The 26,199-nt window shown below is 41.5% G+C and overlaps 1 protein-coding gene across 1 annotated transcript in view; it reads left to right on the forward strand.

Moving 5' to 3' along the window:
- Positions 1–26,199, forward strand: part of NEK11 (NIMA related kinase 11) — a 422,928-nt gene that overhangs the window by 237,685 nt on the left and 159,044 nt on the right. Inside the window, exons 7-9 of the mRNA XM_077269028.1 lie at positions 21,532–21,681; positions 21,779–21,857; positions 23,429–23,517. Of these exons, the coding sequence (XP_077125143.1) occupies positions 21,532–21,681; positions 21,779–21,857; positions 23,429–23,517 (318 nt within the window). The remainder of the gene's footprint in view (positions 1–21,531; positions 21,682–21,778; positions 21,858–23,428; positions 23,518–26,199) is intronic.

A 26,199-nucleotide genomic window follows, 5' to 3' on the forward strand; every position in this document is an offset into this window, starting at 1 on the left:
TACCACACACGGGGATATGAACACACACACAAAATGCGCCACACACTACCACGTGCTTGAACACATATATCACCCTCAGCACACATTTCACCAGACATACACCAACCTCTCCACATAAAAGTCGAAACACAAAAGTGGCTGCTCAAAACTCGCCACGTGCAAAACTCGCCACATGCAAAACTAGGCTCATGCAAAATTTACCACACGTGCAAAACTCACCTCATGGAAAACTTGCCACACGCAAAACTTGCACATGCGGAAAAATTGCCACATGCACAAAAGTTGTAACACATGCAAAAGTTGCCTCACACAAAACTTGCACATACTCAAAACGCACCACACATAAAACTCGCCACGCGCAAAACTCGCCATGCGCAAAACTTGCTGCACACAACTTGCTACACTAACCTGTCACATGCAACTCGACACAAAAAGTTGCTACACGCATGTCGCCACACAAAACTCATCTCACAAAAGTCGCTACATGCATGTCGCCACACGCAACTCAACACACACAACTTGACACATGAAACTCGCACATGTCTGGTATTATCCTTCAAAAATAAAAATCTGATTAATAAGCAGACAAACTACAAGAGCAACAACTGTACCATTTAGGAAATACGGCAGCTGTCAGTCACATGACCTGTCTATTATGTGTATGTGTGAGCTAATATATACTGCCAGGGGGGAGGGCTTCCTGTTGGCTGGGGATTAATCAGGCTGCCAATTTAGCTTACAAATACTGAGGTAAAAATACTGAGCAAATAACGCGGTCTAATAGAGGAGGAGATGACATACAGATATATACTATATACAGGAGGAGATGACACACAGGTATATACTATATACAGGGGAGATGACACACATGTATATACTATATACAGGAGGAGATGACACACACATATATACTATATACAGGGGAGATGACACACAGGTATATACTATATACAGGAGGAGATGACATACAGGTATATACAGGAGGATATGACACACAGGTATATACTATATACAGGAGAGATGACACATAGGTATATACTATATACAGGAGGAGATGACACACAGGTATATACTATACACAGGGGAGATGACACACAGGTATATGCTATATACAGGAGGAGATGACACACTGGTATATACTATATACAGGGGAGATGACATACAGGTACATACTATATACAGGGGAGATGACACACAGGTATATACTATATACAGGGGAGATGACACACAGGTATGTACTATATACAGGGGAGATGACACAGAGGAATATACTATATACAGGAGGAGATGACACACAGGTATATACTGTATACAGGAGGAGATGACACACAGTTATATACTATATACTGGGGAGATGACACACACACATATATACTATATACAGGAGATGACACAGGTATATCCTATATACAGGGGAGATGACACAGAGGTATATACTATATACAGGAGGAGATGACACACAGGTATATACTATATACAGGAGGAGATGACATACAGGTACATACTATATACAGGAGGAGATGACATACAGGTACATACTATATACAGGAGGAGATGACATACAGGTACATACTATATACAGGAGTAGATGACATACAGGTACATACTATATACAGGGGAGATGACATACAGGTATATACTATATACAGGAGATGACATACAGGTATATACTATATATAGGAGGAGATGACATACAGGTATATAGTATATACAGAAGAGATGACATACAGGTATATACTATATACAGGAGGAGATGACATAGGTATATACAATATACAGGAGGAGATGACATATAGCAGGTATATACTATTTACAGGGGAGATGACATACAGGTATATACTATATACAGGAGATTACATGCAGGTGTATACTATATAAGGGAGATGACAAATATGTATATACTGAGGGGAAAATGAGAGGTGAGGTGAAAATGAGGGGTGTGAGGTGAAAATGAAAAAGTGTGAGTGCAAATTGAGAGGAGTGAGGGAAAATAGTGGAGTGATCGGAAAATGACAGATGTGAGGTCAAAATGACAAGTGTTAGGGAGGAGTGAGGGGGAAAATGAGAGGTATGAGCGGGAAAATGAGAGGTGTGATGGGAAAATAAAAGAAGTGAGGTGCTATAACTAACCACAGATATTTACTATGCCCAGGCAACGCCGGGCTCTTCAGCTAGTAGTCTTATAAAATAGATATTATACTATAGAACAATTGAACCCCTTTAATGCTGCTACTGTATTTGTCTTGCTTTGTAACATTTTGGACACGTTTTAGACAAATATAGTACAGATTTTGAAACATATTATGGTGCACTCAAGACATTGCTATGGTACGTTATGTGTAGCTGGAGTTCCACAGTTCTATAGGTAAGTAATATTTCTTCATTTACTTTCCTATAATCTTATAGATAAATTTGACATTGTGTTGCTTCAGTGCCTTCAAAACCTCGGTGGCAATGCATCTTAAATTAAGATCCTTAAGACATATATTCCAGAGATATAAGAGTATATAAATAATGGAAGCACATCTCTACACATTGGAGTGAAAGTAATAATTTAATTCTTTACAAAATACAAGATATCCAATTTAATATGATAGTATTTATATGCCGCAAAAGACCTTACAGTTTTTCATGCTGTTTGGGATCAAATAAAATACTGACATTATATTTCTACCCCCCAAACATTGATAAAGAAGACAGTGACAACATCTTCCCTCTGGATCTCATTATAATTGTTGTAGTTACTGCCATATTAGATTTTCTTTCCTTGGGAACTCTACAGGTCAGCGCGTAATGAGTAATATTTTCAACTGATGTGTCAAATGGGATATTCTAAACAGTTTTAATAAATGTGCAGACTTCCAAATTTGTTTAAATGTTTATTCATGTTTTACTTCAGCATATATTTGCCTTATGCAGAAAATAAAATGTTTTCCAAGGCATATATACGGTACATAAAATTAAAACTTTCCTAATATTAGCCACAACTCCTATTTTTCTCTATTTTTGCAGACTACAAAAGCTCTGCGTAGTCTTATGCAGAAGTCAAATTATTTTCTTTTTTCCCCTTCATCCTAGTGTATATTAAGTTGTTAAGCAAAGACTAGAGGAAAGAAGGAAGATATTGAGTGTCAACCTACAGAGGGTTTATTTTGTAGTCTGTAACCTTAAAGGTCATAGGAGCTATATACAAAAAATAAAAGATATAGCCATTATGGTTCCTAGAAGTTTATAATTTATATTTATTATTATTCATTTTTATAGCTCCATTTATTCCATGGCGCTTTACATGTGTATATACGGCATAGTATGCTAATGTACAGGTTAAAAACGCTCCATACAAAACTTGCACACTTTGTATCTCTAGGGAAGGGTCTCACATAATACACAGGAATATTAAAGAATCCCCCCAAAACAGGATCCCTATATCATATATCAAACTGCACTAAACATAACAAAATGTGTTAGTGTTTCTTCTAGGGGATGAATGGATAAAGGAGTATTCCAATCTGATAATCCACACGAATCCACACATGTTTCTCGGCCTAATTTAACACGCTGCCGGGGCTGGTTTCTGGCCTGATATAACCCCGGTAACGTGCCAAGCGTATATCGAACGAGGAACTGGTGGTAGTCCTACTGGGCTGTTAAGGTTCTGTTTCTCTGGTGCTAGTGAAAGGGGCCTCTCAGCCTGTCAGGGTTTTGGTTGAGTGTGGTGCCACGTCAATGGCTGCGTGGGCCACCTTCTCACTCCCAGTGTCTCCCTGCGCCCGTGTGGACAGGGGGTGTCTGTGTAAAACTGTGCCAAGGTGACATTTCGTGTCCCTAGGGGTGCAGAACATCACATTGGTACAAGTGAGGAGACCATACCACGTGATCCAGCTGACATAATATTGACATCAGGTGAGGTGGTGAGGTGTGGCTCCTTCACGTTATGATAATGTGATGGCATATTGCCAGGCTATGTAGTCAGCTTATGATAAGATGAGTAGAGTCCAACATTTTGGAACCACACAGATCCTGGGAATACCAGGAACCCCAGTGCCAAACTAGTGCTTTGTTCCATCTCAGTTTTCCTTGCACAAAGGTATCTTGTTCAAAGGAACTGCTGCACAGTTCTATCCAAGTGAATGGGTCAAGCTGAAGTTTCCTGCCCAGTCACGTAGCTAGGGTACTGCTGCCCAGGGATAACCGGGAGTCAGGTCCCTAGCAATCACTAAAGTGATAGCATGCCCTAGTAACATGATAGGAACATCAGTATTGGAACAATTGGCAACTACCTCAAAGGAGTTTTTGTTACTTCCGTGTCTGAACACTCTCCTACGGCTTCTTCCGCTATGCAGCGCCATGCTTGCACTGCCAAATTCATTGGGGTGTGCAGAAGTCCTGATTTACCTTATTCTGGCTGGGACTTGTGATCCCTCCCAGACAGGGAGTCTATGTCTTACTGCAGGTTGTTGATTTGTTGTAATCAGCTCTCTGCTCTCAGCCTTGGGCATGGCCATGCTCTATTTACACCACCAGCAGCTCCTTCTAGCTGCCAGTTCTAGTTTGTTACTCCCCTGATCTATTGCTTTGTCTGTCTCTTGTATCCTGAATATCCTGTTTAATTCCTGACCTTCGTTCATTTCTCTGTTTACTGAACCGTCTCCCGATTATGTCCCTGAATTTAATCTTCTGGTAATGACCCATCTTGATGATCCTTCTCTCTGCTAGCTCACTCCAGCGGCTAGCGGCATTCCAATGATGTAACTCAGTGGGCCCTGAGTATCCAGATTCCTGTATGAGGGTTAATGGGTAAAGGCCAGGGTTCCCCCGGGACCTGCTAAGTGGAGTGGCTGAACCCTCTCCTGTGGCTCCTGCCACTAGGCAGTGCCATGCTTGCCCTGCCGACTTCATTGGGGCATGCAGACAAAGTGCTGCTTTACACTTTTCTGGGTGGGACTTGTGAGCCCTCCCAGAAGCTAGTGGCCACTCTGATGATGTAACCCAGAGGGCCCTGAGTAAGTCCAGATCCCTGTATGGGGGTTAATGGGTAAAAGCCAAGATTCTCCTGGGACCTGCTAAATGGTGTGGCTTGTGCATGAAAGCCTATTAAAAGCTGCTAGGCTTCCACCTACAGTTGCCTTTACATGTTTGCCTTTCTCTGAACCAACACTATACTCAATGGATTATTTTCAGCCTTTATATGTGACTAAGCACATACACTTAGCACACTGCTCCTTTCCTGGCTGTTTTCCATGATCAGTTCATGAGATGTTCACAGGATGTTATGTAAAATGATCTCATTATCCTCCCAATAGCCAAAGAATCAACATCATAGTCTTATATGTAGCAAATTATCGCTCTGTTCATCAGCATTCGATATGTAGGCCCTGAGAATGAAACATCCTTAAAGGGGTTGACCAGGTTTACATTTTCTGAGGGATAGGCTTTCTTGGTGAGAACAACAAAATTGGTTTTACTTTCCCCCTGCCACTCTACTGTTGCCTCTGTACTGCTTTCTCCAATCTTTCTTGACATGGCAGCAGCGGTAAAGTCACAACTAGAGCATGAGACCGCTCTTCTGTAAGTAAGATGGAGCACAATGTGCATAGTTCATCTTCAATAATAAAGTTCCTACACTGTAGATTGTGTAGCCTGAAAATCTAAGAACACGTAAGAAAACAATATATGTATATAAAAGGTAATTGTGTTACAGACTCACAGCTTGTCCATTTAACACATCATATAGATGGTTTATACGATTAATAAACCCAAGGAATAACCTTGGGTTAGAGTCTCCAATGCCTTTTAAAAGTAGTCAGAGTTTTAATTCTTTAAAACACTTGATGGTGAATTACGTAATAGTGACCGATCAGTTTCAATCAAAACTCAAGACCAAGAATTCTTTGGCATTACCTATGTGAACTTACATCACTAATGGGTTAATTTGGAGCATAGGGAATAGCAGATTAAACTCTTAAAGGGAACCTGTCACCTCAAATTGGCGGGATATTAAAATGAGTTTTTACCGGTCCAATGGGCTGTGTTTCCTCTTCATTTATCCACCCCGTCTGTCCCTGTTTGCTGCAATATTTTAATGAATTAGAGTATGCGTGTGCCATAGTTGGCGCGTGCGCAATGCAATCTTCGGTAGCGCATGCGCAGTATCCTTTGCCCAACTGCGGGCAAAGCCGAAAAGCATTACTGCGCATGCACCCGCGCACTATGTCCCAGAAGTATTTCGCTGTGTTCTGAGTATAGTGTGCGGGCGCATGCGCAGTAATGCTTTTTGGCTTTGCCCGCAGTTGGGCAAAGCATACTGCACATGCTCCACTGAAGATTGCATTGCGCACACTCCAACTATGGTGCACACGTACTCTAATTCACTAACATATTGCGGAAAACGCATGGGACCGGTAAAAACTCATTTTAATATCCTGCCAATTTGAGGTGACAGGTTCCCTTTAATTCCAGGGCAAAAATTCAGCAACGTATAGTAGCGGCCAAAAGTTTTGAGGCTGATACAAATTTTGTTTTTCACATTTGCTATTTCAGTGTTCTTAGATTTTTTTCTTATCCTTAGAGCATACATTTTTATAGACAAATACATCAAGTTCATGTAAATACTCAATATTTTTAGCATTGACCCTTATTTTTTAGGACTTGCTGTTAGGTGTCGAGGTCCCGACGCTGCACAGGGGGAATCTCAAACCATGTCTGCTGCGGTCTCCCATTCTCCTCCAGCCACAGTGGAACCTGCTCAGCAGAGATGTTGATCCCAATGTCTGGCTCAAGCTGATACTGTGCACTTGGTTACTGCTGCCTTTCCAGGCTCAGCCCCTGTAGCCAGTGCTGATCAGTGGTGAGCAGACATTCCAGGAACTATGTCCTGCTTTTCCCCTACTGAGCATGCCCACGGGTCAACCTCTCATTGGAGGTCGGGGGTCACATGCTCAGGTCCTGTAGCAGCTCCTATTGGATCACTAGGAAGGTCCTGGAGAGCTACAGCTATAAAAGGTTCGCATGGCCACACGGCTATGCGCTAGTATAAATCAGTGTGTGCGCGCGTGTGCCTGTTCTGATGAAAGCTCCGAATCATTCCCATCCCTAGTGTTGATAAATGTTCACGAATGTTGGAGCTGTTAGCGCCAGTTAGTGCCATCCAGCACCAGGTGCAATCTACAGCATCTATCAGCAGCATTAGCCAGTGCGGCACCGTGCGCAACCAGTGCGCTTACCCGTCCCTAGTTAGGATGGTTAGCGGTGTTCGCCAGAGCGGTGCTCGAGCGCAGAAGGTATCGAGGGACTCTGACCCTTAGTCTTGGGTCAGAGTTCTGTTACTCCTTGCTTGCGCTCTCTGTGCTGTATCGCGGCCCTGTGAAGCAACAGGGTTTGCTTCCTTCATACTGGGTAAAGCTAATTCGTGTGTGTTTTTTCTTAATACTGCCATATAGTCCACCATTACCGAGCAGCAAGTGTCTTCTCTGGACTGCGAACGCATCTTATATCGCCTCTTATTTATATTTGGTGCATTCCGCCAGTCCTAACACTTGCACAATTTGCCCTAGCAGCTGGAGATCAGCTTTTGGGCCATTCCTAGAAGTGGTCTACGTCAAAGAATATAACTTTCCTCCTCTCCTGCAATCCAATCACTGTCCTCAGTACAAAAGTATTTTCTCAATTTTACCATGATTAAAAGAGTTATTCTCTACATGTTTCTTCAGCAGCACATTGCTTCAGTCTTTTTCACTTCTTTGTTGCTGTAGAGGTAACCTCAACTCCTTGAGGGGGCTTATCAGGCTACTGTAACACATTAAATTACTGTTAGGAGCTTGTTCTGAAGTGTTCACCATTATCACTGTCTTTACATATTGATATTTTAGTGGCACCTTTAAAATAGCACACAAATAAATTAATAGGAGAACATCTCTGGAAACGGCACATATCGAGGGCCTGGGGATTATGGTTTTGCAGGACTAATAATTGCAACTCTGGATCAGAAACTGACAGTAAAGGAGAGGTCAACAGCTGTCTAACCGCTATGTAGTAATGAATGGACTGGAGAGAGGTGAGTGGGATCTCATGAGTTAACTCCTCAGCCTGGAATGTAACTACTGGGCAACATTCTGTAAACAATGTAAAATAAAAGTTCTCACAACAGGAGATCCACAGCAGATAGAATATGCAAGTAATTTCAAACTTGCTTATTTTCATTCTAACTAATTACTTCAATATCATAACATGAGAATAATCATAAAAACTTGGTTTAGTATTACAGCTGTGTTGTTATCAGGGTTATGTGAAGCAGTCCATGTAGCGCTTCTCATATGTTTTATATGGCTATAAACACTCTAGCGCTTTTTTGTAAGATATGTTAGTAATGCTTATAATAGCTGCATAGGTTGATAATAGAAAAGATATACAGTATATCTTGGTACCGTGTTAGCCAGTAGATAGAAAGATATTTAGAATTGAGAGTCCTTAGTGGTTGATACCTTTTAGTGGCTAACTGAAAAGATGGTAACAAATTGCAAGCTTTCGAGACTACACAGGTCTCTTCATCAGGCAAAGACTAAAAGAAATTCTGAAGAATCACATATTTATGCACAACATAGCACAGAAAAAAAAAACATGGATAAGACAGGTGACATGAAGCAGAATTACCATGAGTGATAAACTGTTATGTCACCGGCGTCACGTGTCACAACACCGAATCACAGCACCAGGGAGAGCGAGTGCCGACACTGCGAACATTTGCCAGCATGGGAGGTGAGTATTGGCTTTATTATTTTATCTGGGAAGAACATTTAGTTTAAGCGATGAAAGACATTGTGCATGACAATATGCTAAGAAAGTTAAGGACAACGAAAAGGCATCCAAATGCAATGTAATTAAGAATGTTTAAAATAATATGTATGTGAAAACTATAGAAAGGAAGAGTTATGCAACTCACATTATCAACCTAGAAAAATATTTAGAATTGAGAGTCCTCAGTGGTTGATACCTTTTAATAGCTAACTGAAAAGAAGGTAAGAAATTGCAAGCTTTCGAGACTACACAGGTCTCTTCATCAGGCAAAGACTAAAAGAAATTCTGAAGAATCACATATTTATGCACAACATAGCACAGAAAAAAAAAACCATGAATAAGACAGGTGACATGAAGCAGAATTACCATGAGTGATAAACAGTTATGTCCATAAATATTGGACCAGTTCTTAGATAAGGAATGTTTTATTGTCCTCTGATTGGGGTCTGGTTCTGTTGTGATGATGTAAAAAGACATAATTCCATGCAACACATTTATTCCTGCACAAAGACTGTCAAAGGTTGTCATCAGTTTATATTCCCATACTCTTCTGTTTCTCTTAGATTTGAAGCTACCTTTTAACACAAGTAATTTCATGTCCATAATGTTATGATTTGGGCGACAAAAATGTATTGCCACAGGTAGATCCATTCTTTTTTCTCTTATTGTGTGGCGGTGAGAATTCATCCTTGTTCTCAGTTTCTGCCCTGTCTCCCCCACATACAGACCCCCAGTTGGACATTTAGTATAAATAATAAGGTGCACCACATTAGAAGTGTCGCAGCTGAAAGTACCTGGTATCTTGTTCTAGTCCTGATATGAATTGGGGATCTTTAGCTTGTCCGTGGTCATTATAAATGGACAGGTTTTACATTTTTTCTGATTGCAAGGAAAGGTACCTGCAGCTGTTGGAGAGGACAGGGAGCTCTTGACAATGATGCTTCTTAGATTTGGGGGCTGCCTAAAACACAGTAGTGGGGGGTCTGGAAAAATGGATTGTAATCGGGCATCTTTTTGTAGTAAAGGTTGTAATTTCCGTGCAGCTCCCCTTAGCGCCTCCAGATTTGGATTGTAGGTAACTACTAGAGGTACCCAGTTATTTTCTTCTTTAGATTTGTAATGTAGCAGTTGATTCCTTGATGTTCTGGTGGCTCTTGGAATCTGGTTTTCAATTGTTCTTGGATGGTAGCCCCGATTCAAAAAGGTCTTTCTGAGGCGACCAAGGTGTTCATCCCTATCCATTGCGTTGGAACATATACGATTGTATCTGATGGCTTGGCTGTAGACAATGGAGTTTTTTATGTGTTTTGGATGGAAACTGTCCCATTTAAGGTATGTTGGACGGTCGATTGGCTTCTGATACAGGGATGTCTCTATTTTATTGTTCTGCAGTTGGGCCATTTTATTTCCCATTGCTGTGCCAGTCTCCTGTAGATAGATCTTCTTGTCAAATTCAAAGTAATTGTGGGTGAGGATGAATTTTATAAGTTTCACCACAGAATTTGCATCAGTTCCTGTGTTTTTCAGGAAGAATTTGCAGGCATTTAATCCATCCTGGTGTGGGATATTGGAGTACAAAGATTCCACATCCATGGTGGCCAGGATGGTTCCTTCTGGTAGAGGACCTATTGCTGATAGTTTATTCAATAGGTCAGTTGTGTCCTGAATGAAGCTGGGTGTATCCTTTACCAGGGGTTTAAGAATACCCTCTACCCATCCAGATACCTGCTCAGTAAGGGTGCCCACACATGAAATAATTGGTCTTCCTGGATTTCCAGATTTGTGGATTTTGGGAAGCATGTAGAATGTCCCTGTTCTTGGACTTTCTGGGATCAGGCCATTGGCTCTTATGGATTTATCGGGCAGACAAGATACCAACTTGTTTAGTTCCTTGTAATAGTCCTGTGTAGGATCCGACTCCAATTTTTTGTAGTAGCGTGTGTCCATAAGTTGTCTGTTTGCTTCCTTCATATAGTCTGATGTGTTCATCATGACTATTGCACCTCCCTTGTCAGCAGGTTTTATGATCATTTCTTTGTTGGTTTTCAGAGACTGTATGGCCTTTCTCTCTTGGGCACTGATGTTGGATGCTTGTCTCCTGTTAGTATCTATGATGGTGGATTTTATCACATGTCTGAAGGAGTCTATATATTTATCCAAATGAGGGTTGCGTCCAGGTGGGGGTGTCCAGTCTGACCTCTTCTTTGTTGTTAGGATCCCTTTTCCTTCAGTCCAGGTGGCTTCTGAATCTTTATCATTGAAATATTCCCTCAGGCGCAGTCTCCTTAAAAAATATTCCATATGACTGCAGAATTCAGTTTTATCCAGGGCCTTAGTAGGACAAAATGAGAGTCCTCTGGAAAGCACGGCCAGCTCCACTTTGTTGGGTTTATAATCTGAGAGATTAATGACACAGTTACAGTAGATGCTTTTGTGTCTGGAATGGAGTGGTTGCCCAAGTTGTCAGGTTTTGGCTTTGTTTTGTATCTGTTTGCATAGAGTCCTGAATTGAGGCGCAATCTGTGCAGTTTCTTTTCCTTGTTATGAATCAGAAGGGCCCGTAGTTTGTTGTAATATTGTTGTAATTTTTGCTCTGTGTCTTCTGTAAGTGTCTTCCTCAGAGTTTCAAATTGCCCTTGGACATTACTCTTTATGCTGTAGCAGACATGCAAAAGATGATTCCTTAATCTCTCAGAAGTCCTGTGCACAGGTTTTGTGCATAATGGGTATGAAGAATTGGATTTGTAATCCAGAGTCCTTTGGGAATTAGATTCTCCTTTTTGCATTTAGATAGGAAAAAATGTCATAGTCTTAGTGCAGGAATGAATGTGTCGCATGGATTTCTGTCTTTTTACATCAACTAAGGAACTTGCCCCTCAGACTATGAGGGGTAATCACAACAGAACCAGACCCCAATCAGAGGACAATAAAACATTCCTTATCTAAGAACTGGTCCAATATTTATGGACATAACTGTTTATCACTCATGGTAATTCTGCTTCATGTCACCTGTCTTATTCATGGGTTTTTTTTGTTTTTTTTCTGTGCTGTGTTGTGCATAAATATGTGATTCTTCAGAACTTCTTTTAGTCTTTGCCTGATGAAGAGACCTGTGTAGTCTCGAAAGCTTGCAATTTGTTACTATCTTTTCAGTTAGCTATTAAAAGGTATCAACCACTGAGAACTCTCAATTCTAAATATTTTTCTAGATTGATAATGTGAGTTGCATAACTCTTCCTTTCTATAGTTTTTCACATACATATTATTATTTTAAACATTCTTAATTACATTGCATTTGGATGCCTTTCCGTTGTCCTTAACTTTCTTAGCATATTGTCATGCACAATGTCTTTCATCGCTTAAACTACCGTAAATGTTCTTCCCAGATAAAATAAAGCCAATACTCACCTCCCATGCTGGCAAATGTTCCCGCAGTGTCGGCACTCACTCTCCCTGGTGCTGTGATGCGGTGTTGTGACACGTGACGCCGTTGCCCAATCAGGGCTGATATCACTGTCTCTTTGAATTTTTTTGCCCTTAAATCAGAGAGATATGTCACACAAAATAGTTAAATAAATAACATTTCCCACATGTCTACTTTATGATTTCTCACTTTTACAACAAACTTTACAAAACCATTTTTTTAGGGACCATCTCACATTTAAAGTCACTTTCAGGGGTGTACTAGACAGAAAATACCCAAACTTGACACAATTCTAAAAACTAAACCCTTCAAGGTGCTCAAAACCACATTCAAGAAGTTTATTAACCCTTTACGTGCTTCACAGGAACTGAAAAAATCTGGAAGGAAAAAATGAACATTTAACTTGTTTTGCAAACATTTTACTTCAGAACCAATTTTTTTTTATTTTCACAAGTGTAAAAAGAGCAAATGAACTACAAAATTTGTTGTGCAATTTCTCCTGAATACGCCGATACCCCATTTGTGGGGGTAAACCACTGTTTGGGCGCACGGCAGGGCTTGGAAGATAAGGAGTTCCTTTTGACTTTTTCAATGCAGAATTGACTGGAATTGAGATTAGACACCATGTCGCGTTTGGAGAGCCCCTGATGTGCCTAAACAGTGGAATCCCCCCCACAAATGACCCCATTTTGGAAACTAGACCCATTAAGGAACTTATCTAGATGTGTGGTGAGCACTTTGAACCCCCAAGTGCTTCACAGACATTTATAACGTAGAGCCGTGAAAATAAAAAATCCTTTTTTTTCCTCAAAATGATTTTTTAGCCCGCAATTTTTTATTTTCTCAAGGGTAACAGGAGAAATTGGACCCCAAAATTTGGTATCTAGTTTGTCCTGAGTACGCTGATACCCCATATGTGGGGGGGACCACTGTTTGGGCACACATCGGGGCTCGGAAGGGAAGTAGTGACGTTTTAAAATGCAGACTTTGATGGAATGGTGTGCGGGCGTCATGTTGCATTTGCAGAGGTCCTGATGTACCTAAACAGTAGAAACCCCCCCACAAGTGACCCCATTTTGGAAACTGGACCCCCCCCAAAGAGCTTATCTAGATGTGTGGTGAACACTATGAACCCCCAACTGCTTCACAGAGGTTTATAATGTAGAGCCATGAAAATAAAAAATCATATTTTTTCCACAAAAATGATCTTTTCGCCCCCAAATTTTTACTTTCACAAGGGTAACAGGAGAAATTGGACCGCAAAATTTATTGTGCAATTTATCCTGAGTATGCTGATACCCCATAAGTGGGGGGGGGGGCACTGTTTGGGCACACATCGGGGCTCAGAAGGGAAGTAGTGACGTTTTAAAAGGCAAACTTTTGATAGAATGGTCTGCGGGCATTATGTTGCGTTTGCAGAGCCCCTGATGTACCTAAACAGTAGAAACCCCCACAAGTGACCCCATTTTGGAAGCTAGACCCCCCAAGGAACTTTTCTAGATGTGTGGTGAGCACTGTTAGGAGTCGAGTTCCCTCTGCTGCACAGGGGGAATCTCGAGCCGTGTCTGCTGCGGTCTCCCATTCTGCATCGGCTGCAGTGGAGCCTGCTCAGCAGAGACGTCGGTCCCTGCGTCTCACTGAGTCTGATACTGTGCAAAGCGTTACTGCTGTCTCTCCAGGCTCTGCTATTGTACCCTGCACTGTTCTGCGGCGAGCAGGCTTTTCTGGGACTAAGTCCTGCTTTGTACACACTGAGCATGCCCAGGGTAAGATCGCTCAGTGGAGATGAAGGGTCACATGCTCAGGTACTGCAGCAACTTCCATTGGTCCTCCTGGAAGGTCCTGTTCCTGATCTAGTTCTGTGACAGCCTTCCATTGGTCCTTCTTGGAAGGTCCTGTAGGTGCTGCAGCTATATAAGGTTCTCATGAACGCACGGCCATGCGCTAGTGTCAAATATGTACAAGCTCAGTGCCAGTCTGGTCGTGTGTGTGGTCAGGGACCCGGCTGAAATAAGCCCCTAAAATGCTGGCACCTCCGGCGAGGAGTTTATGTGTGAATTCAGGGCTGGCTAATAGCCTATAGAATTCCGGCTCCACCGGAGAGGAGCTGCGTGTTGGTTGGACTGCATGACCACTGTCGGCTCTACACAATAGCTGTGTTCCCTGTGAGCTAAACAGGGCACAGCGTTCTCTTTACTACGGGCTCTGTGAAGTAACAGAGTTCGTTTATTCTAATTTGCTTCGCCGCCTTACTTAGCAGCAGGTTCTTTCCTGCACGGTGGATCCCGGGTTGCGAACGCACCTATCCCATCTAATAAATATATTCGGTGCGTTCCGCCAACCCTAACAAGCACTTTGAACCCCCAAGTGCTTCACAGAAGTTTATAATGCAGAGTCGTGAAAATAAAGAATATTTTTTTTTTCCACAAAAATGATTTTTTTATCCAAACAGTAGAAACCCCCCACAAGTTATCCCATTTTGGAAACTAGACCCCCCAAGGAACTTATCTAGATATGTGGTGAGCATTTTGAGCGCCCAAGTGCTTCACAGAAGTTTGACGCAGAGCCGTGAAATTAAAAAATCTTTTTTTCCCACAAAAATGATTTTTTAGCCCCCAATTGTTTTATTTTTGCAAGGGTAACAGGAGAAACTGGACCCCAAAAGTTGTTGTCCAATTAGTCCTGAGTACGCTGATGCCCCATATGTGGGGGTAAACCACTGTTTGGGTGCACGGCACCCCCAATTCTAAGTCCAACCCTAATCCCAACACACCTCTAACCCTAATCCCAACCCGATCCATAATCCTAATCACAACCCTAACCATAACCCTAATCACAACCCTAACCCCAAAACACCCCTAGCCCTAATCCCAACCCTAACCGTAACCCTAATCAAAACCCTAAGCCCAACACAACCCTAAGCCCAACACACCCCTAATCCTAATCTTAACCCTAACCTCAAACCTAACCCTAATCCCAATACACCCCTAACCCTAATCCCAACCCTAACCTTAACCCTAATCCCAAACCTAACCCTAATCCCAAACCTAACCCTAATGCCAACCCTAACCCTAATGCCAACCCTAATCCAAACCCTAATCCCAACCCTAACCCTAATCTCAACTCTAACACTAACTTTAGCCCTAACACTAACTTTAGCCCCAACTCTAACTTTAGCCCCAACCCTATCCCTAACCCTAGCCCTAACTTTAGCCCAACTCAGTTTAGCCCAACTGTAACCCTAATTGGAAAATGGAAATACCTACTTTTTTATTTTATTATTTTTTCCTAACTAAGGGGATGATAAAGGGGGGGGTTATTTACTATTTTTTTTATTTTGATCACTGTGATAGGATCTATCACAGTGACCAAAATGAAACAAGAGGAAGAATCTTCCTCTGCCGGCCGGCAGATCACGGCGGGCCACTGGAGGAAGAAGCCGGCAGCCAGGAGGGGATGCAGGAGGACCCAGGGACACCGGTAAGTATGACAGGGTCCCCGATCCCCCTATTTCTCTGTCCTCTGATGTGCGATCACATCAGAGGACAGAGAATGACAGACAGATCGCAGTTTATTTTTTTTGCGGTCGCCGGTAAATGGTTAATTACCAGCGATCGCAAAACAGGGGTCGGTAAAAACAGACCCTGATCATGTTCTTTGGGGTCTCGGCTACCCCCGGCAGCCGAGACCCCAAAGATGTGCCAGCCGGCGGGCAAACTGCGCATGCGCCCGCCATTTTTTTGCCGGAAGAAGATGGCGGTGCCCATAGGGAAGCACGAGGAGCACCAGGGGAAACGGGTAAGTATCGAGGGGCGATCGGGGACCCCATTTCTCTGTCCTCTGATGTGCGATCATATCAGAGGACAGAGAAATTAAATGGCAAATCGCTGGTTTTTTTTGCGGCCGCCGGTAAGAGGTTAATTACTGGCGAATGCAACCCGGGGGTTGGTAAAAAACAACCCGAATCATGTTCTGTGGGGTCTCAACTACCCCCGGCAACCGAGACCCCAGAGAAAATCCGACTCTGGGGGGCGCTATACACTCTTTCCACAGCGCCTAACGGCGCTGTGGTTTAAGTACCCTTAACTACCGCCGTTAAAAGGCATATCGGCGGTCGTTAAGGGGTTAAGAAGGGGTTGTCCTAGTAGTGGACGACCCTTTTAAGGGTTGATGTTCGGCAGTTCTTGTTTACGCTCTAGTATATCAGTTATATTTTTCTTTATTGTGGACTATAGTTAATTTAATTACACCATTGCTACAACTTTATATTATAAAAAACACTTCCTAACACATGCAAAATGGTATAAAAAAGGACTCAAAGCACTGATGTATCTTGAAGCTTGTGGTCCCCAATGCATAATCAACAGTGCCCAATCTATCATAGGTCTTTAATTGTATGGTCTAGTCATATAGACCACCATGACCTTCTAGTCCTTCTGGGTGTGACTGCAACCCCTGCAACCACTATAGTTGCACCGTTGACCCAAAGCATTTCATATCAACTGTTAGCCTACATAGCTTTTTGCTGTCTGGAAGGATTTTACATTACTTCCAATGCTTGATTATTACAGAGATATTTAGGTCAGTATCCTGCACAGTAATGTTGTAAATGGCACTAGGCTTGCTCATCATAAACTCAAAGGACCAATTGACAGTCAGTTTTTTTCTGCATATCCTACTAAACACAGGTACAAAAGATTTGGTTTATTATGAAGCATGCTATGTGTGTAACATTAAATAACTCAAAGGAATCCTCAAAGAATATTGTGCTAGCAGGAGAGCTGGCATGGACACAACAGGGGTCTATGCCTTGATTACTGCCCAGTGGTAGTAGTCATTTGATATTGATTGGCTCTTCTATGTTTGCAGGCTCAGTACCTTTTATGTCACCACTATTATCTAGTATCTGTGTTATCCCCCGCATACATGAAGGTATTTTTAAAATAGTGACCTTCTGAATTTAAACTCCACAATCTATTGTTATGATAGTGAAGCAACTCACTCAGGAAAATAGGTAACACACTAAAAACTGCAACTGACCCTGCTGGTTCCTGTATACACTAGAGATCCTGACCCCACAGATCCTAGTGGTTCCAGCATGAGCTGAGATAGCCCTAACCAAAGGCTAGACATTAGAAACTCAGACATATGCTGCCTGAAATGCCATAGAGCACTTCATGATCCTCTTAAAGAACCGGAGGGCAGAGTAGAATGCAAATTACATCAAGCAGGGAAAGTGTGCTGAAATAGAAAGAGATCCCAGTGTGAGTAAAGCAAACCATGAAATGCAAAATAAAGGATTAAGTACATACTGTTAGAGAAATTGTCACCTACTTCCTAAAAAGAAACAGAAGATCAGTGCAGAATAAAGAACTCAAACAGCAGAGAGATAAACCCTAGCTGGTCTTTCACTGACTGTCTTAGTCTCATTTATATACTGCTGTAGTTTATCACCAACAGGAAATACCATCAGGGTGAAAATATATAAAGCCGAACCTGAAGTATGAAGTAACAACAAAAAATAAGACAATACACCTTTATAAATATAAAGAACTTAAATATAAATAAACGGGATCTTTAACCCAAATTGATCTGATGCAAATTGTGGCAATCAAACACAATAGTTATGCAAATGACCGTTGGTTAGGTTGCTGAGCTACGTTGATTCTATACAAGAATCAATTTAAAGCAAGAGTTAAAAATAGATTGCAAGAAACAAACCTTAAGCACAAGTGCAATATTTAAGCATAATATAGAAGAAAAGAGTTACAAGGCTGACAACTCCATAATTAAATATTATTGCATGTTGTAAATTCTGTATGCGGCATGGTACATAGGGAAGGAACCCCATGCATATAGCCACCAGAAGCGTGGCTTTCTCAAGGGAAAGGGTGAATAAACTTGTCAAGGTTCGTTTTATATATACAGGCAATAATAGCAAATTTATAATTAGCATATGGAGACGGCAAGTCCATGTGTAAGACTTTATCGAGATCATCATAAATGAGCCCCAAAGCAGAGAAAAAAGCATCAACTGAAGAAAACACTAGAGATTCATCAGTCAGAGCAAATGCTCAAGCCTGAGGATTTCCATGGGGCAACGACAGAAAAATACCCACGCATTGACTCTCTCTTCTGAATGAGGCAGGAAGGAGACGAAAATACAACTTACATGAAGAAAGATGGAAAAATTATTTTGATCCCAATTCGAAACAATCGGTTAATTTACCTTAGTCCTAGAAGACTGTTTTGGGTGGAGTAGAACCTGCTTTGCAGTGGAGAATGCATACTGTTGTTGCCGCTTGATGTCTGCCATCTCGAAAGACAAGGACTGCAATTGCGCAGTCAGGTCATCCACAGTGTCCATGATGGCTTCTCAGCACACAAAAAATAGAGTGGGCTGGTGCTAATGTTATGATAGTGAAGCAATTCAGTTGAGAAAATAGGTAATATGCTAAAAAGTGCAACTGACCCTGCCGATTCCTGTACAGACTCGAGAACCAGAGAAGCTGTGATGCATTGTGTGTTCCAACACCAGCATGAACTTTAAGGTTTTGATGCTACAACAGCTCTTCAATGTGATTGCACCAGATGGTCCATCCTATGAATCATTGAACCTTGGTTAGCCATGATCATATTGCTTGTTTACCGATTGTCCTTCTTTCAACTTTTTTCTTGTACTACTCACTGAAAACTAGGAATACCCCAGAAGACCTATTATTTTTTAGATGTTCTCAACCAGTCATCTAGCCATCACAATTTGGCCTTTGTCATGTTTCTCGAATGATTATACATTTTTATTTCTTCCACAACTACCAATGTCGGGGTCGTAACGACAAATACCCTTCCTTCACCAGTCATTCCAAATTAAACTATAAGCATGTGGTACCGGGTAAGAATGAGTCAGACAGGTAGCTGGTTCAATCTTAGTGCATGCTCGTGGATCCACACACATGTGTGTAACCGTCACAGCAACTGAACTTTATTTTAGAATACACAATATTATATTGAGTGTTAGGGGAAGGCGTGCATTAGGCGGGGTTTAAGCTAGCATTCAGTCTTTCTGATTTGTTCTGACATCTTCTGGTGGATCCTCCTTTTCTTCACATTCCTGAGTTTCATTTCTGAAGAAATGAATCTCAATCCTTCGGACACTAAACTGAAACGAAACTGAACACTGGCAGCCATCTTTAAATACAATTACATTTACATTAGCTAGCAGATAGGAAAAACTTATTGTTTCACAGTATAAGATATAAAAGTACAAAAAGTATATAAGGAAATATATTTTCACCTTGACGCCATCATATTGATTAAAACTTCCTAATAACCCCCGATAAAGCAGATATTATTTATTTACTCACATTTTAGAATAATATAAATCAGGAGAGAAAAGACACATGCTATGTACACAGAGATCACCACAGAGATCACCAGAAAAAATTGTTTTTATTAAAAACAATCAAACCTGTGTCACGCTAATGCAGCAAAAAATCTTGGTTCCTTGCTAACAATGCAGTAGTCCAGGATGGGTCCATACTCACTGTGTACCTTTGGGACATACTTCGTTGTGTACTGTGTATATCAGGACTGTATCTGTGTACACTGTGCATTAGGACTATGTGACATCTTCAGTGCCGTCCAGGCATGCAAATATCTAATCTCTTTTGTTCCTGCAACTGATGGCGGATTAAATGGCATTCATCTTTACTATTTCTTTACATGGTTGCTTGCTAGGCAGGGCTTAAGGCCCCGTCTCACTTAGCGACGCTAAAGCGATCCCGACAACGATACGACCTGTCAGGGATCGTTGCTGCGTCGCTATGTGGTCGCTGGTGAGATGTCAAACAGTGAGATCTTCCCAGCGATCGCTGCTGCGATCTCACTGTTTGACATCTCACCAGCGACCTGTAGCGACCTGTACAACGTTGTCACATGGGAGCTATTATGACGATTCAGTGTCTGAGTCGTCAACGAGGTCGTTGTTAAGGCCCCGTCTCACATAGCGAGATCGCTAGCGAGATCGCTGCTGAGTCACTAGTTTTGTGACGCAACAGCGACCTCCATAGCGATCTCGCTATGTGTGACACGTACCAGCGATCAGGCCCCTGCTGTGAGATCGCTGGTCGTGTCCGAATGGCCTGGACCTTTTTTTGGTCGTTGAGGCCCCGCTGACATCGCTGAATCGGTGTGTGTGACACCGATCCAGCGATGTCTTCACTGGTAACCAGGGTAAACATCGGGTTACTAAGCGCAGGGCCGCGCTTAGTAACCCGATGTTTACCCTGGTTACCAGCGTAAATGTAAAAAAAAACAAACAGTACATACTCGCCTTTCGGTGTCCAGGTCCCTTGGCGTCTGCTTCCTGCTCTCACTGACTGCCGGCCGTACAGTGAGAAGTGAGAGCACAGCAGTGACGTCACCGCTGCGCTCTGCTCTCACTGTACGGCCGGATCTCAGTCAGAGCAGGAAGCAGACGCCAAGGGACCTGGACACCGAAAGGCGAGTATGTACTGTTTGTTTTTTTTGGTAACCAGGGTAAACATCGGGTTACTAAGCGCGGCCCTGCGCTTAGTAACCCGATGTTTACCCTGGTTACCCGGGTGCTGCAGGGGGACTTCGGCATCGTTGAAGACAGTTTCAACGATGCCGAAGTCGTTCCCCTGATCGTTGGTCGCTGGAGAGAGCGGTCTGTGTGACAGCTCCCCAGCGACCACACAGCGACTTACCAACGATCACGGCCAGGTCGTATCGCTGGTCGTGATCGTTGGTAAATCGTTTAGTGAGACGGGGCCTTTAAGGTGTCAAACACAGCAATGTGTGCTACCCAGCGGGACCTAAACGATCAAAAAACGGCCCAGGCCATTCCGACACGACCAGCGATCTCACAGCAGGGGCCTGGTCGCTGCTACGTGTCACACATAGCGAGATCGCTACTGAGGTCGCTGTTGCGTCACAAAACTGTGACTCAGCAGCGATCTCGCTAGCGATCTCGCTAAGTGAGACGGGGCCTTTAGCCTTATTTTGGACAATTGTTATTTTGGTCATTGTTTGACTTTTTAAATGTTTTTAATCTTCTTTGTTGTGTGTTCCAATAAAACATATTTTTATTAGTTCATGGTGATCCCTTTCTACATAGCATGTGTCTTTTCTCTCCTGCTTTGATTGCTGTTTACATGTTACAGGATGATCCCATTCACTGGGTGGTGCCCTCTTTGCACAAATTTGTACAATGATTTTATAACTCGTAAAAGATGTTCTTGCGCATATGTAACATCTGTTGAAAGCTACAGCTCACTTTCTGTGTTTTATAGGTCTGTGGGTTGCATTCTCCATGAAATGTGCTGCTTGGAACACGCTTTCACCGGCTACAGTTTCTTAGCTGTTGTCCTGAAAATTGTAGAAGGTCCAACACCGACTTTACCTGACCGTTACTCTAGTGACCTTAATTTACTGATGAATAGGTATGGTGAATCTCAGATATTTTAGCTATTGTAGTACTGATCGCTTTCTTTTTGATATGTGCTTTCTATAGCTGCATTTGCACATTTCATATTTCAGGTTGCTGAGTAAAGACCCCTCTCATCGCCCAGGAGCTGGAGAAATTCTGCAAGTTCCATATATAGCAGAACAGCTGCAGGTACACTTATATGCACAAATATATTTCACGTTTTGTACTTAAAGTATTGGTATATATTACGTAGTAGTATTTCTAATGCTGTTTTTGAAATTCAATTGTCTTTTGTAGATGTAAAGGTATAAGCAGCAGTGCCAAAACCCAACATGACAACAGTTTGAAGAATTGCAATTCGAGATAGTTGTCATGTGACTGAAAGCATACAATTTACATGTGTCTAGCTTCCCAAAGCAAAGCTAAATCCCAACACACTTTTAGGATGTAAAGTTAGTTGACACGTGGCCACAAGTGTACAAATCGTGGTCACACGACGACTGCTGGAACTGCAATCCGTCTGTATTTCATTGTAATGTGCCTGTTCGCATAACGTTTACCGTCATTGTATTAGACCCAGCCTGTGAAAGGGTCTAGCAGTAGGATTGATTGCAGTTATGCAATAAAAAGGAAATCTGGCACTCCCAAAATTGAAATTTAGAAAAATATATTTAATTGTGTGATGCACTGTGGTGCAGAATTACGTGACATTTTGGTCTACATGACCTTTTTCAAATATGCACCAAGAGCTTATATGACCTCCAGAGTAAATGGAGATATGTTGCACTATGTGGAATGCGACTGTCATAGCTCGGGTAAAAGCGCTTCATAAGTTCTGGTGGTCATAAGCTCTTGGTGCATGTGTGAAAAAGGTTGTGTTGTCCAAAACATCATGTAGCTGTGTACTACAGTAGATGATGCAAATAAATACATTTTTCTAAATCTCAACTTTGGTCGTGCCCGGATTTCCTTACTATTGCATTACTACGGAGTTTAATCATATTCGAGCACCTGGAAGCCTTAGGAGTGCCATATTTCCTTATCCATACTAAGACTGCAGTTATGTGTGTGATTGTTAGACCCTCAGGTGCCATGATAATGATGGCAATCAGAGGGGATGTTGGGTGCACATGCTCTTCGAAGCCTCTGTCGAATCTAAGGGTTCTCACTGATCCTCGCAGATTTAGTAGTTTCATTAAAAAAACTAAAAGATATACTGTGTTTTGCTTTTATCTTTTTAAATATTATCACTTTTAATTTTTATACACTTTCCTGGTGGCAGCCATAGTAAATATACATGCTTTATTGTATTGTCTGTATGCACAGTACAGCAGGATGATTGTGCTTTATACTAGGTGCAATGAATAGGAGTTAACTGAAATAGCATAGATTAGTACAGCCTAAGGAAGCAAGTAACAGCAGAGAGGCACACTGATCCTTCTGTGTGTATTGTGATGCTATCCATCTTCTTTAGACCTCCAGCAATATAGTAGAAATATTATTAACTGTACCACCCGCTAGAGATAATGAGACAACTCTGCTCATTTTGTCCCAGGCTATACTGCAGATCTGTCAAACGAGCTCCAGTGCTGGTCCATTGTGGACTCTATTTGTGAGAATCATAAATTTAGGAATATTTTATGGTTTTTTTTAATACACATATTAAATAAGCAGCACTAGAGATGTTCATAGTAAGAACAGGGTCTAAATAATAGATGATTTTCAGGTCATTTATTCTCTCTAATATGCTTTGCTTTTAGAAAGTAAAATTAAGGCTGTATGGTTCAGTTCTGCAAGATGACAAAACTATAATCTGCCAAAAAGAAGCCGACCAAATTAGAAATGCTGTGTAAGTACAAGCTGGATTACATTGTTTTGTTTTCTTTTTTTTACATTAGATAGAAAATTAGGAAATAGAAATTCTGACAAGATCAAGTTGAGGTCAGAACAAAGTATGTTATCAGTATTTGCACAGTATCTACGCAATGAGTATATATGTCATACATACTGAGATGCTCCTGATCAACTGAAACACCTTATCTCACTCTCGCATTTCTAATTCTTAGGCCTCATTCAGATTTTCTTTTCTTTCTTTTTATTTATTTATTTATTTGGCCTACTTTGGTAGGATTGTTTTTCATTAGTGTGCTGCAGGTAGATCTGATTTTCAGGCATTTTTGGTCCACATGCCAATTTTTACCTTTAGTGTAGTGTCCATTGTGCTCTTGTACAATAAAACCCCCAAAAACCTCAAAGCTTCTTCTACCCATTAAATAGTAAAAAATAGACCTCAGTATGATGAAAAATGTATAGTATCTATGCGCTGTCTTTTGTAAGAAAGCAGGAGGTAAGGTCCTGGATGGCTGGCATGTGTCACCGAGGTGGCTGACCTTGGTGTTGTAAATCCCAGGAGAGGTGCGCCAGCTGATATGATTTTATTTTTGATTGGATTTGGGGTCTGGGATTTAGGAGTGACAAAATGAGGAGCCTGGTTCTGAAAGGTCGCTCGCATATTGCACTCCTGGTCTTCCAAGCTTAAAGGGAACCTGTCACCCCCAAAATCGAAGGTGAGCTAAGCCCACCGGCATCAGGGGCTTATCTACAGCATTCTGTAATGCTGTCGATAAGCCCCCAATGTATCCTGAAAGATGAGAAAAAGAGGTTATATTATACTCACCCAGGGGCGATCCCGCTGCAGTCCGGTCCGATAGGCATCACGGTCCGGTCCGGGGCCTCTCATCTTCTTATGATGACATCCTCTTCTTGTCTTCATGCCGCAGCTCTAGCGCAGGCGTAATTGTTCTGATGTAAAGTGGACATGTTGTAAATGTTATTTATTAACTATTTTGTGCGATATGACTCTCTGGCTTAAGAGCATGAAAATGAAAAGTTTCAAAATTGCTAAATTTTCAAAGTTTTTGCCAAATTTCCGATATTTTCACATATAAACGCAAGTTTTATCAAACAAATTTTACAACTATCATGAAGTACAATATGTTATGCGAAAACACTAGGATCCGCTGAAGTATTCCAAAGTTATTACCTCATAAGTTGACACTTGTCGGACTAGAAAAAATTGGCCTGGTCAGGAAGGTGAAAACAGGCTCCAGGGTGAAGGGTTTAATAGGTTGTTTTAAGGAAACAGAGATCAGTTGTTCTGGATGTCTATTCCTTGATAATATTATAGCTACAGTGCCCATATTGCTGGTAGTAATATAAAACTGTGTATATAAGGCAAAGCACAGGACCCCACAATTTTAACTCACTGTATTCTGAGCCATTTATCTTGTAATAAATTTAAAGGAAATAAAAAATAAATTGTGAGTTTTAAATACTCGTTAGAGAAAGGTTAGTGGGCCTCCGGGCGCTTTTGGTTTATTTGCTGTACTTTAATAAATTCCTTTCCTGGGTCTTACCTTTTTCACCCTGTTCAATTGTTATTACATATGTTACATAAAAGGTTTAGAACGTTTTTCAATTCATGTAACGAGCACTTGTCATTTTGGCACCCCTAGAAAGTAAGAACTAATTATCCTCAACCTGTCAGCAGCTCTGTAAAGGATTTTCTTGAGAAGGTGTGGAGTATATGTCGTGTGATGCTCAATGTTACTGTTCCGAACCTTGAGCTTATTTCTTTTCAGTCCTTTCATTAGTGGCTGTTCAGTGGATATTATTAAACTTACTAATATTATTTCATGACGGTATCACTCAGATAACTTAACGTGTTGTAATTCAAATCTGTTGGTGAAAGCAGTCAGCAAGCTTGAAAAACCTCTATAAACTTAGTTAAAAGGAACATGTCACATTGAATATGGTGTTATGGAGATGGAGAAGCTGAGCAAAATGATATGTGGTTTGTAGGAAAATAAATCAGTACGATTTCAATTTTATTCATGTAAATACTTTACTTATTCTATTCTCAGGAGTCCAGTGGGCGGTTCTTGTCAGTAATTCACAGCCATTCCTGTATGGTTGTGCACAGAAATTCAGTTGGGCCTGCCCCCTGGACCTCGAAGCCAAGAATAATTCAGAAATAACGCTAATCCTGAATCTTTTCCCACAAAACCATATATCAAACCGTTCATCTTCTCCTCTATAACATGCTGCCCAGAGAGATGACTGCATGTCCGATGTGACAGGTTCTCTTTAACCTCCTAGTATAAGAATGGGGAAATCTTGTCCTACAAGAAATTACTGTGCATCTATTGTGCCTTAGGGTATACATACTGTCCAAGGCGCAGTTTACCGCTAATGTGTCGAATGTAGAGTATCCTTAAAGCATACTTAAAAGGGTTGGCCACGTTATATTTATTTTAATAAATGTGTTAGGATATGATTTTGTATCTGCAACCATTATTCACATGTGAGAGCTATTTAATTTGAAGAGAATGTTGGACAAGTCGGGTCACATTCTCCTCCACTAACAGCCATTTTCTGAACAGCAAAACCGTGCAGTTTGTGAGGACTGTACTAATAAGTAAAGAAGAGAACCTGTAATATATTAGTAAGCGGTACAGAATCATGTCTCCAA

This window comes from Ranitomeya variabilis, chromosome 6 (assembly GCF_051348905.1).
Source record: "Ranitomeya variabilis isolate aRanVar5 chromosome 6, aRanVar5.hap1, whole genome shotgun sequence".
Classification (NCBI taxonomy): Eukaryota; Metazoa; Chordata; class Amphibia; order Anura; family Dendrobatidae; genus Ranitomeya; species Ranitomeya variabilis.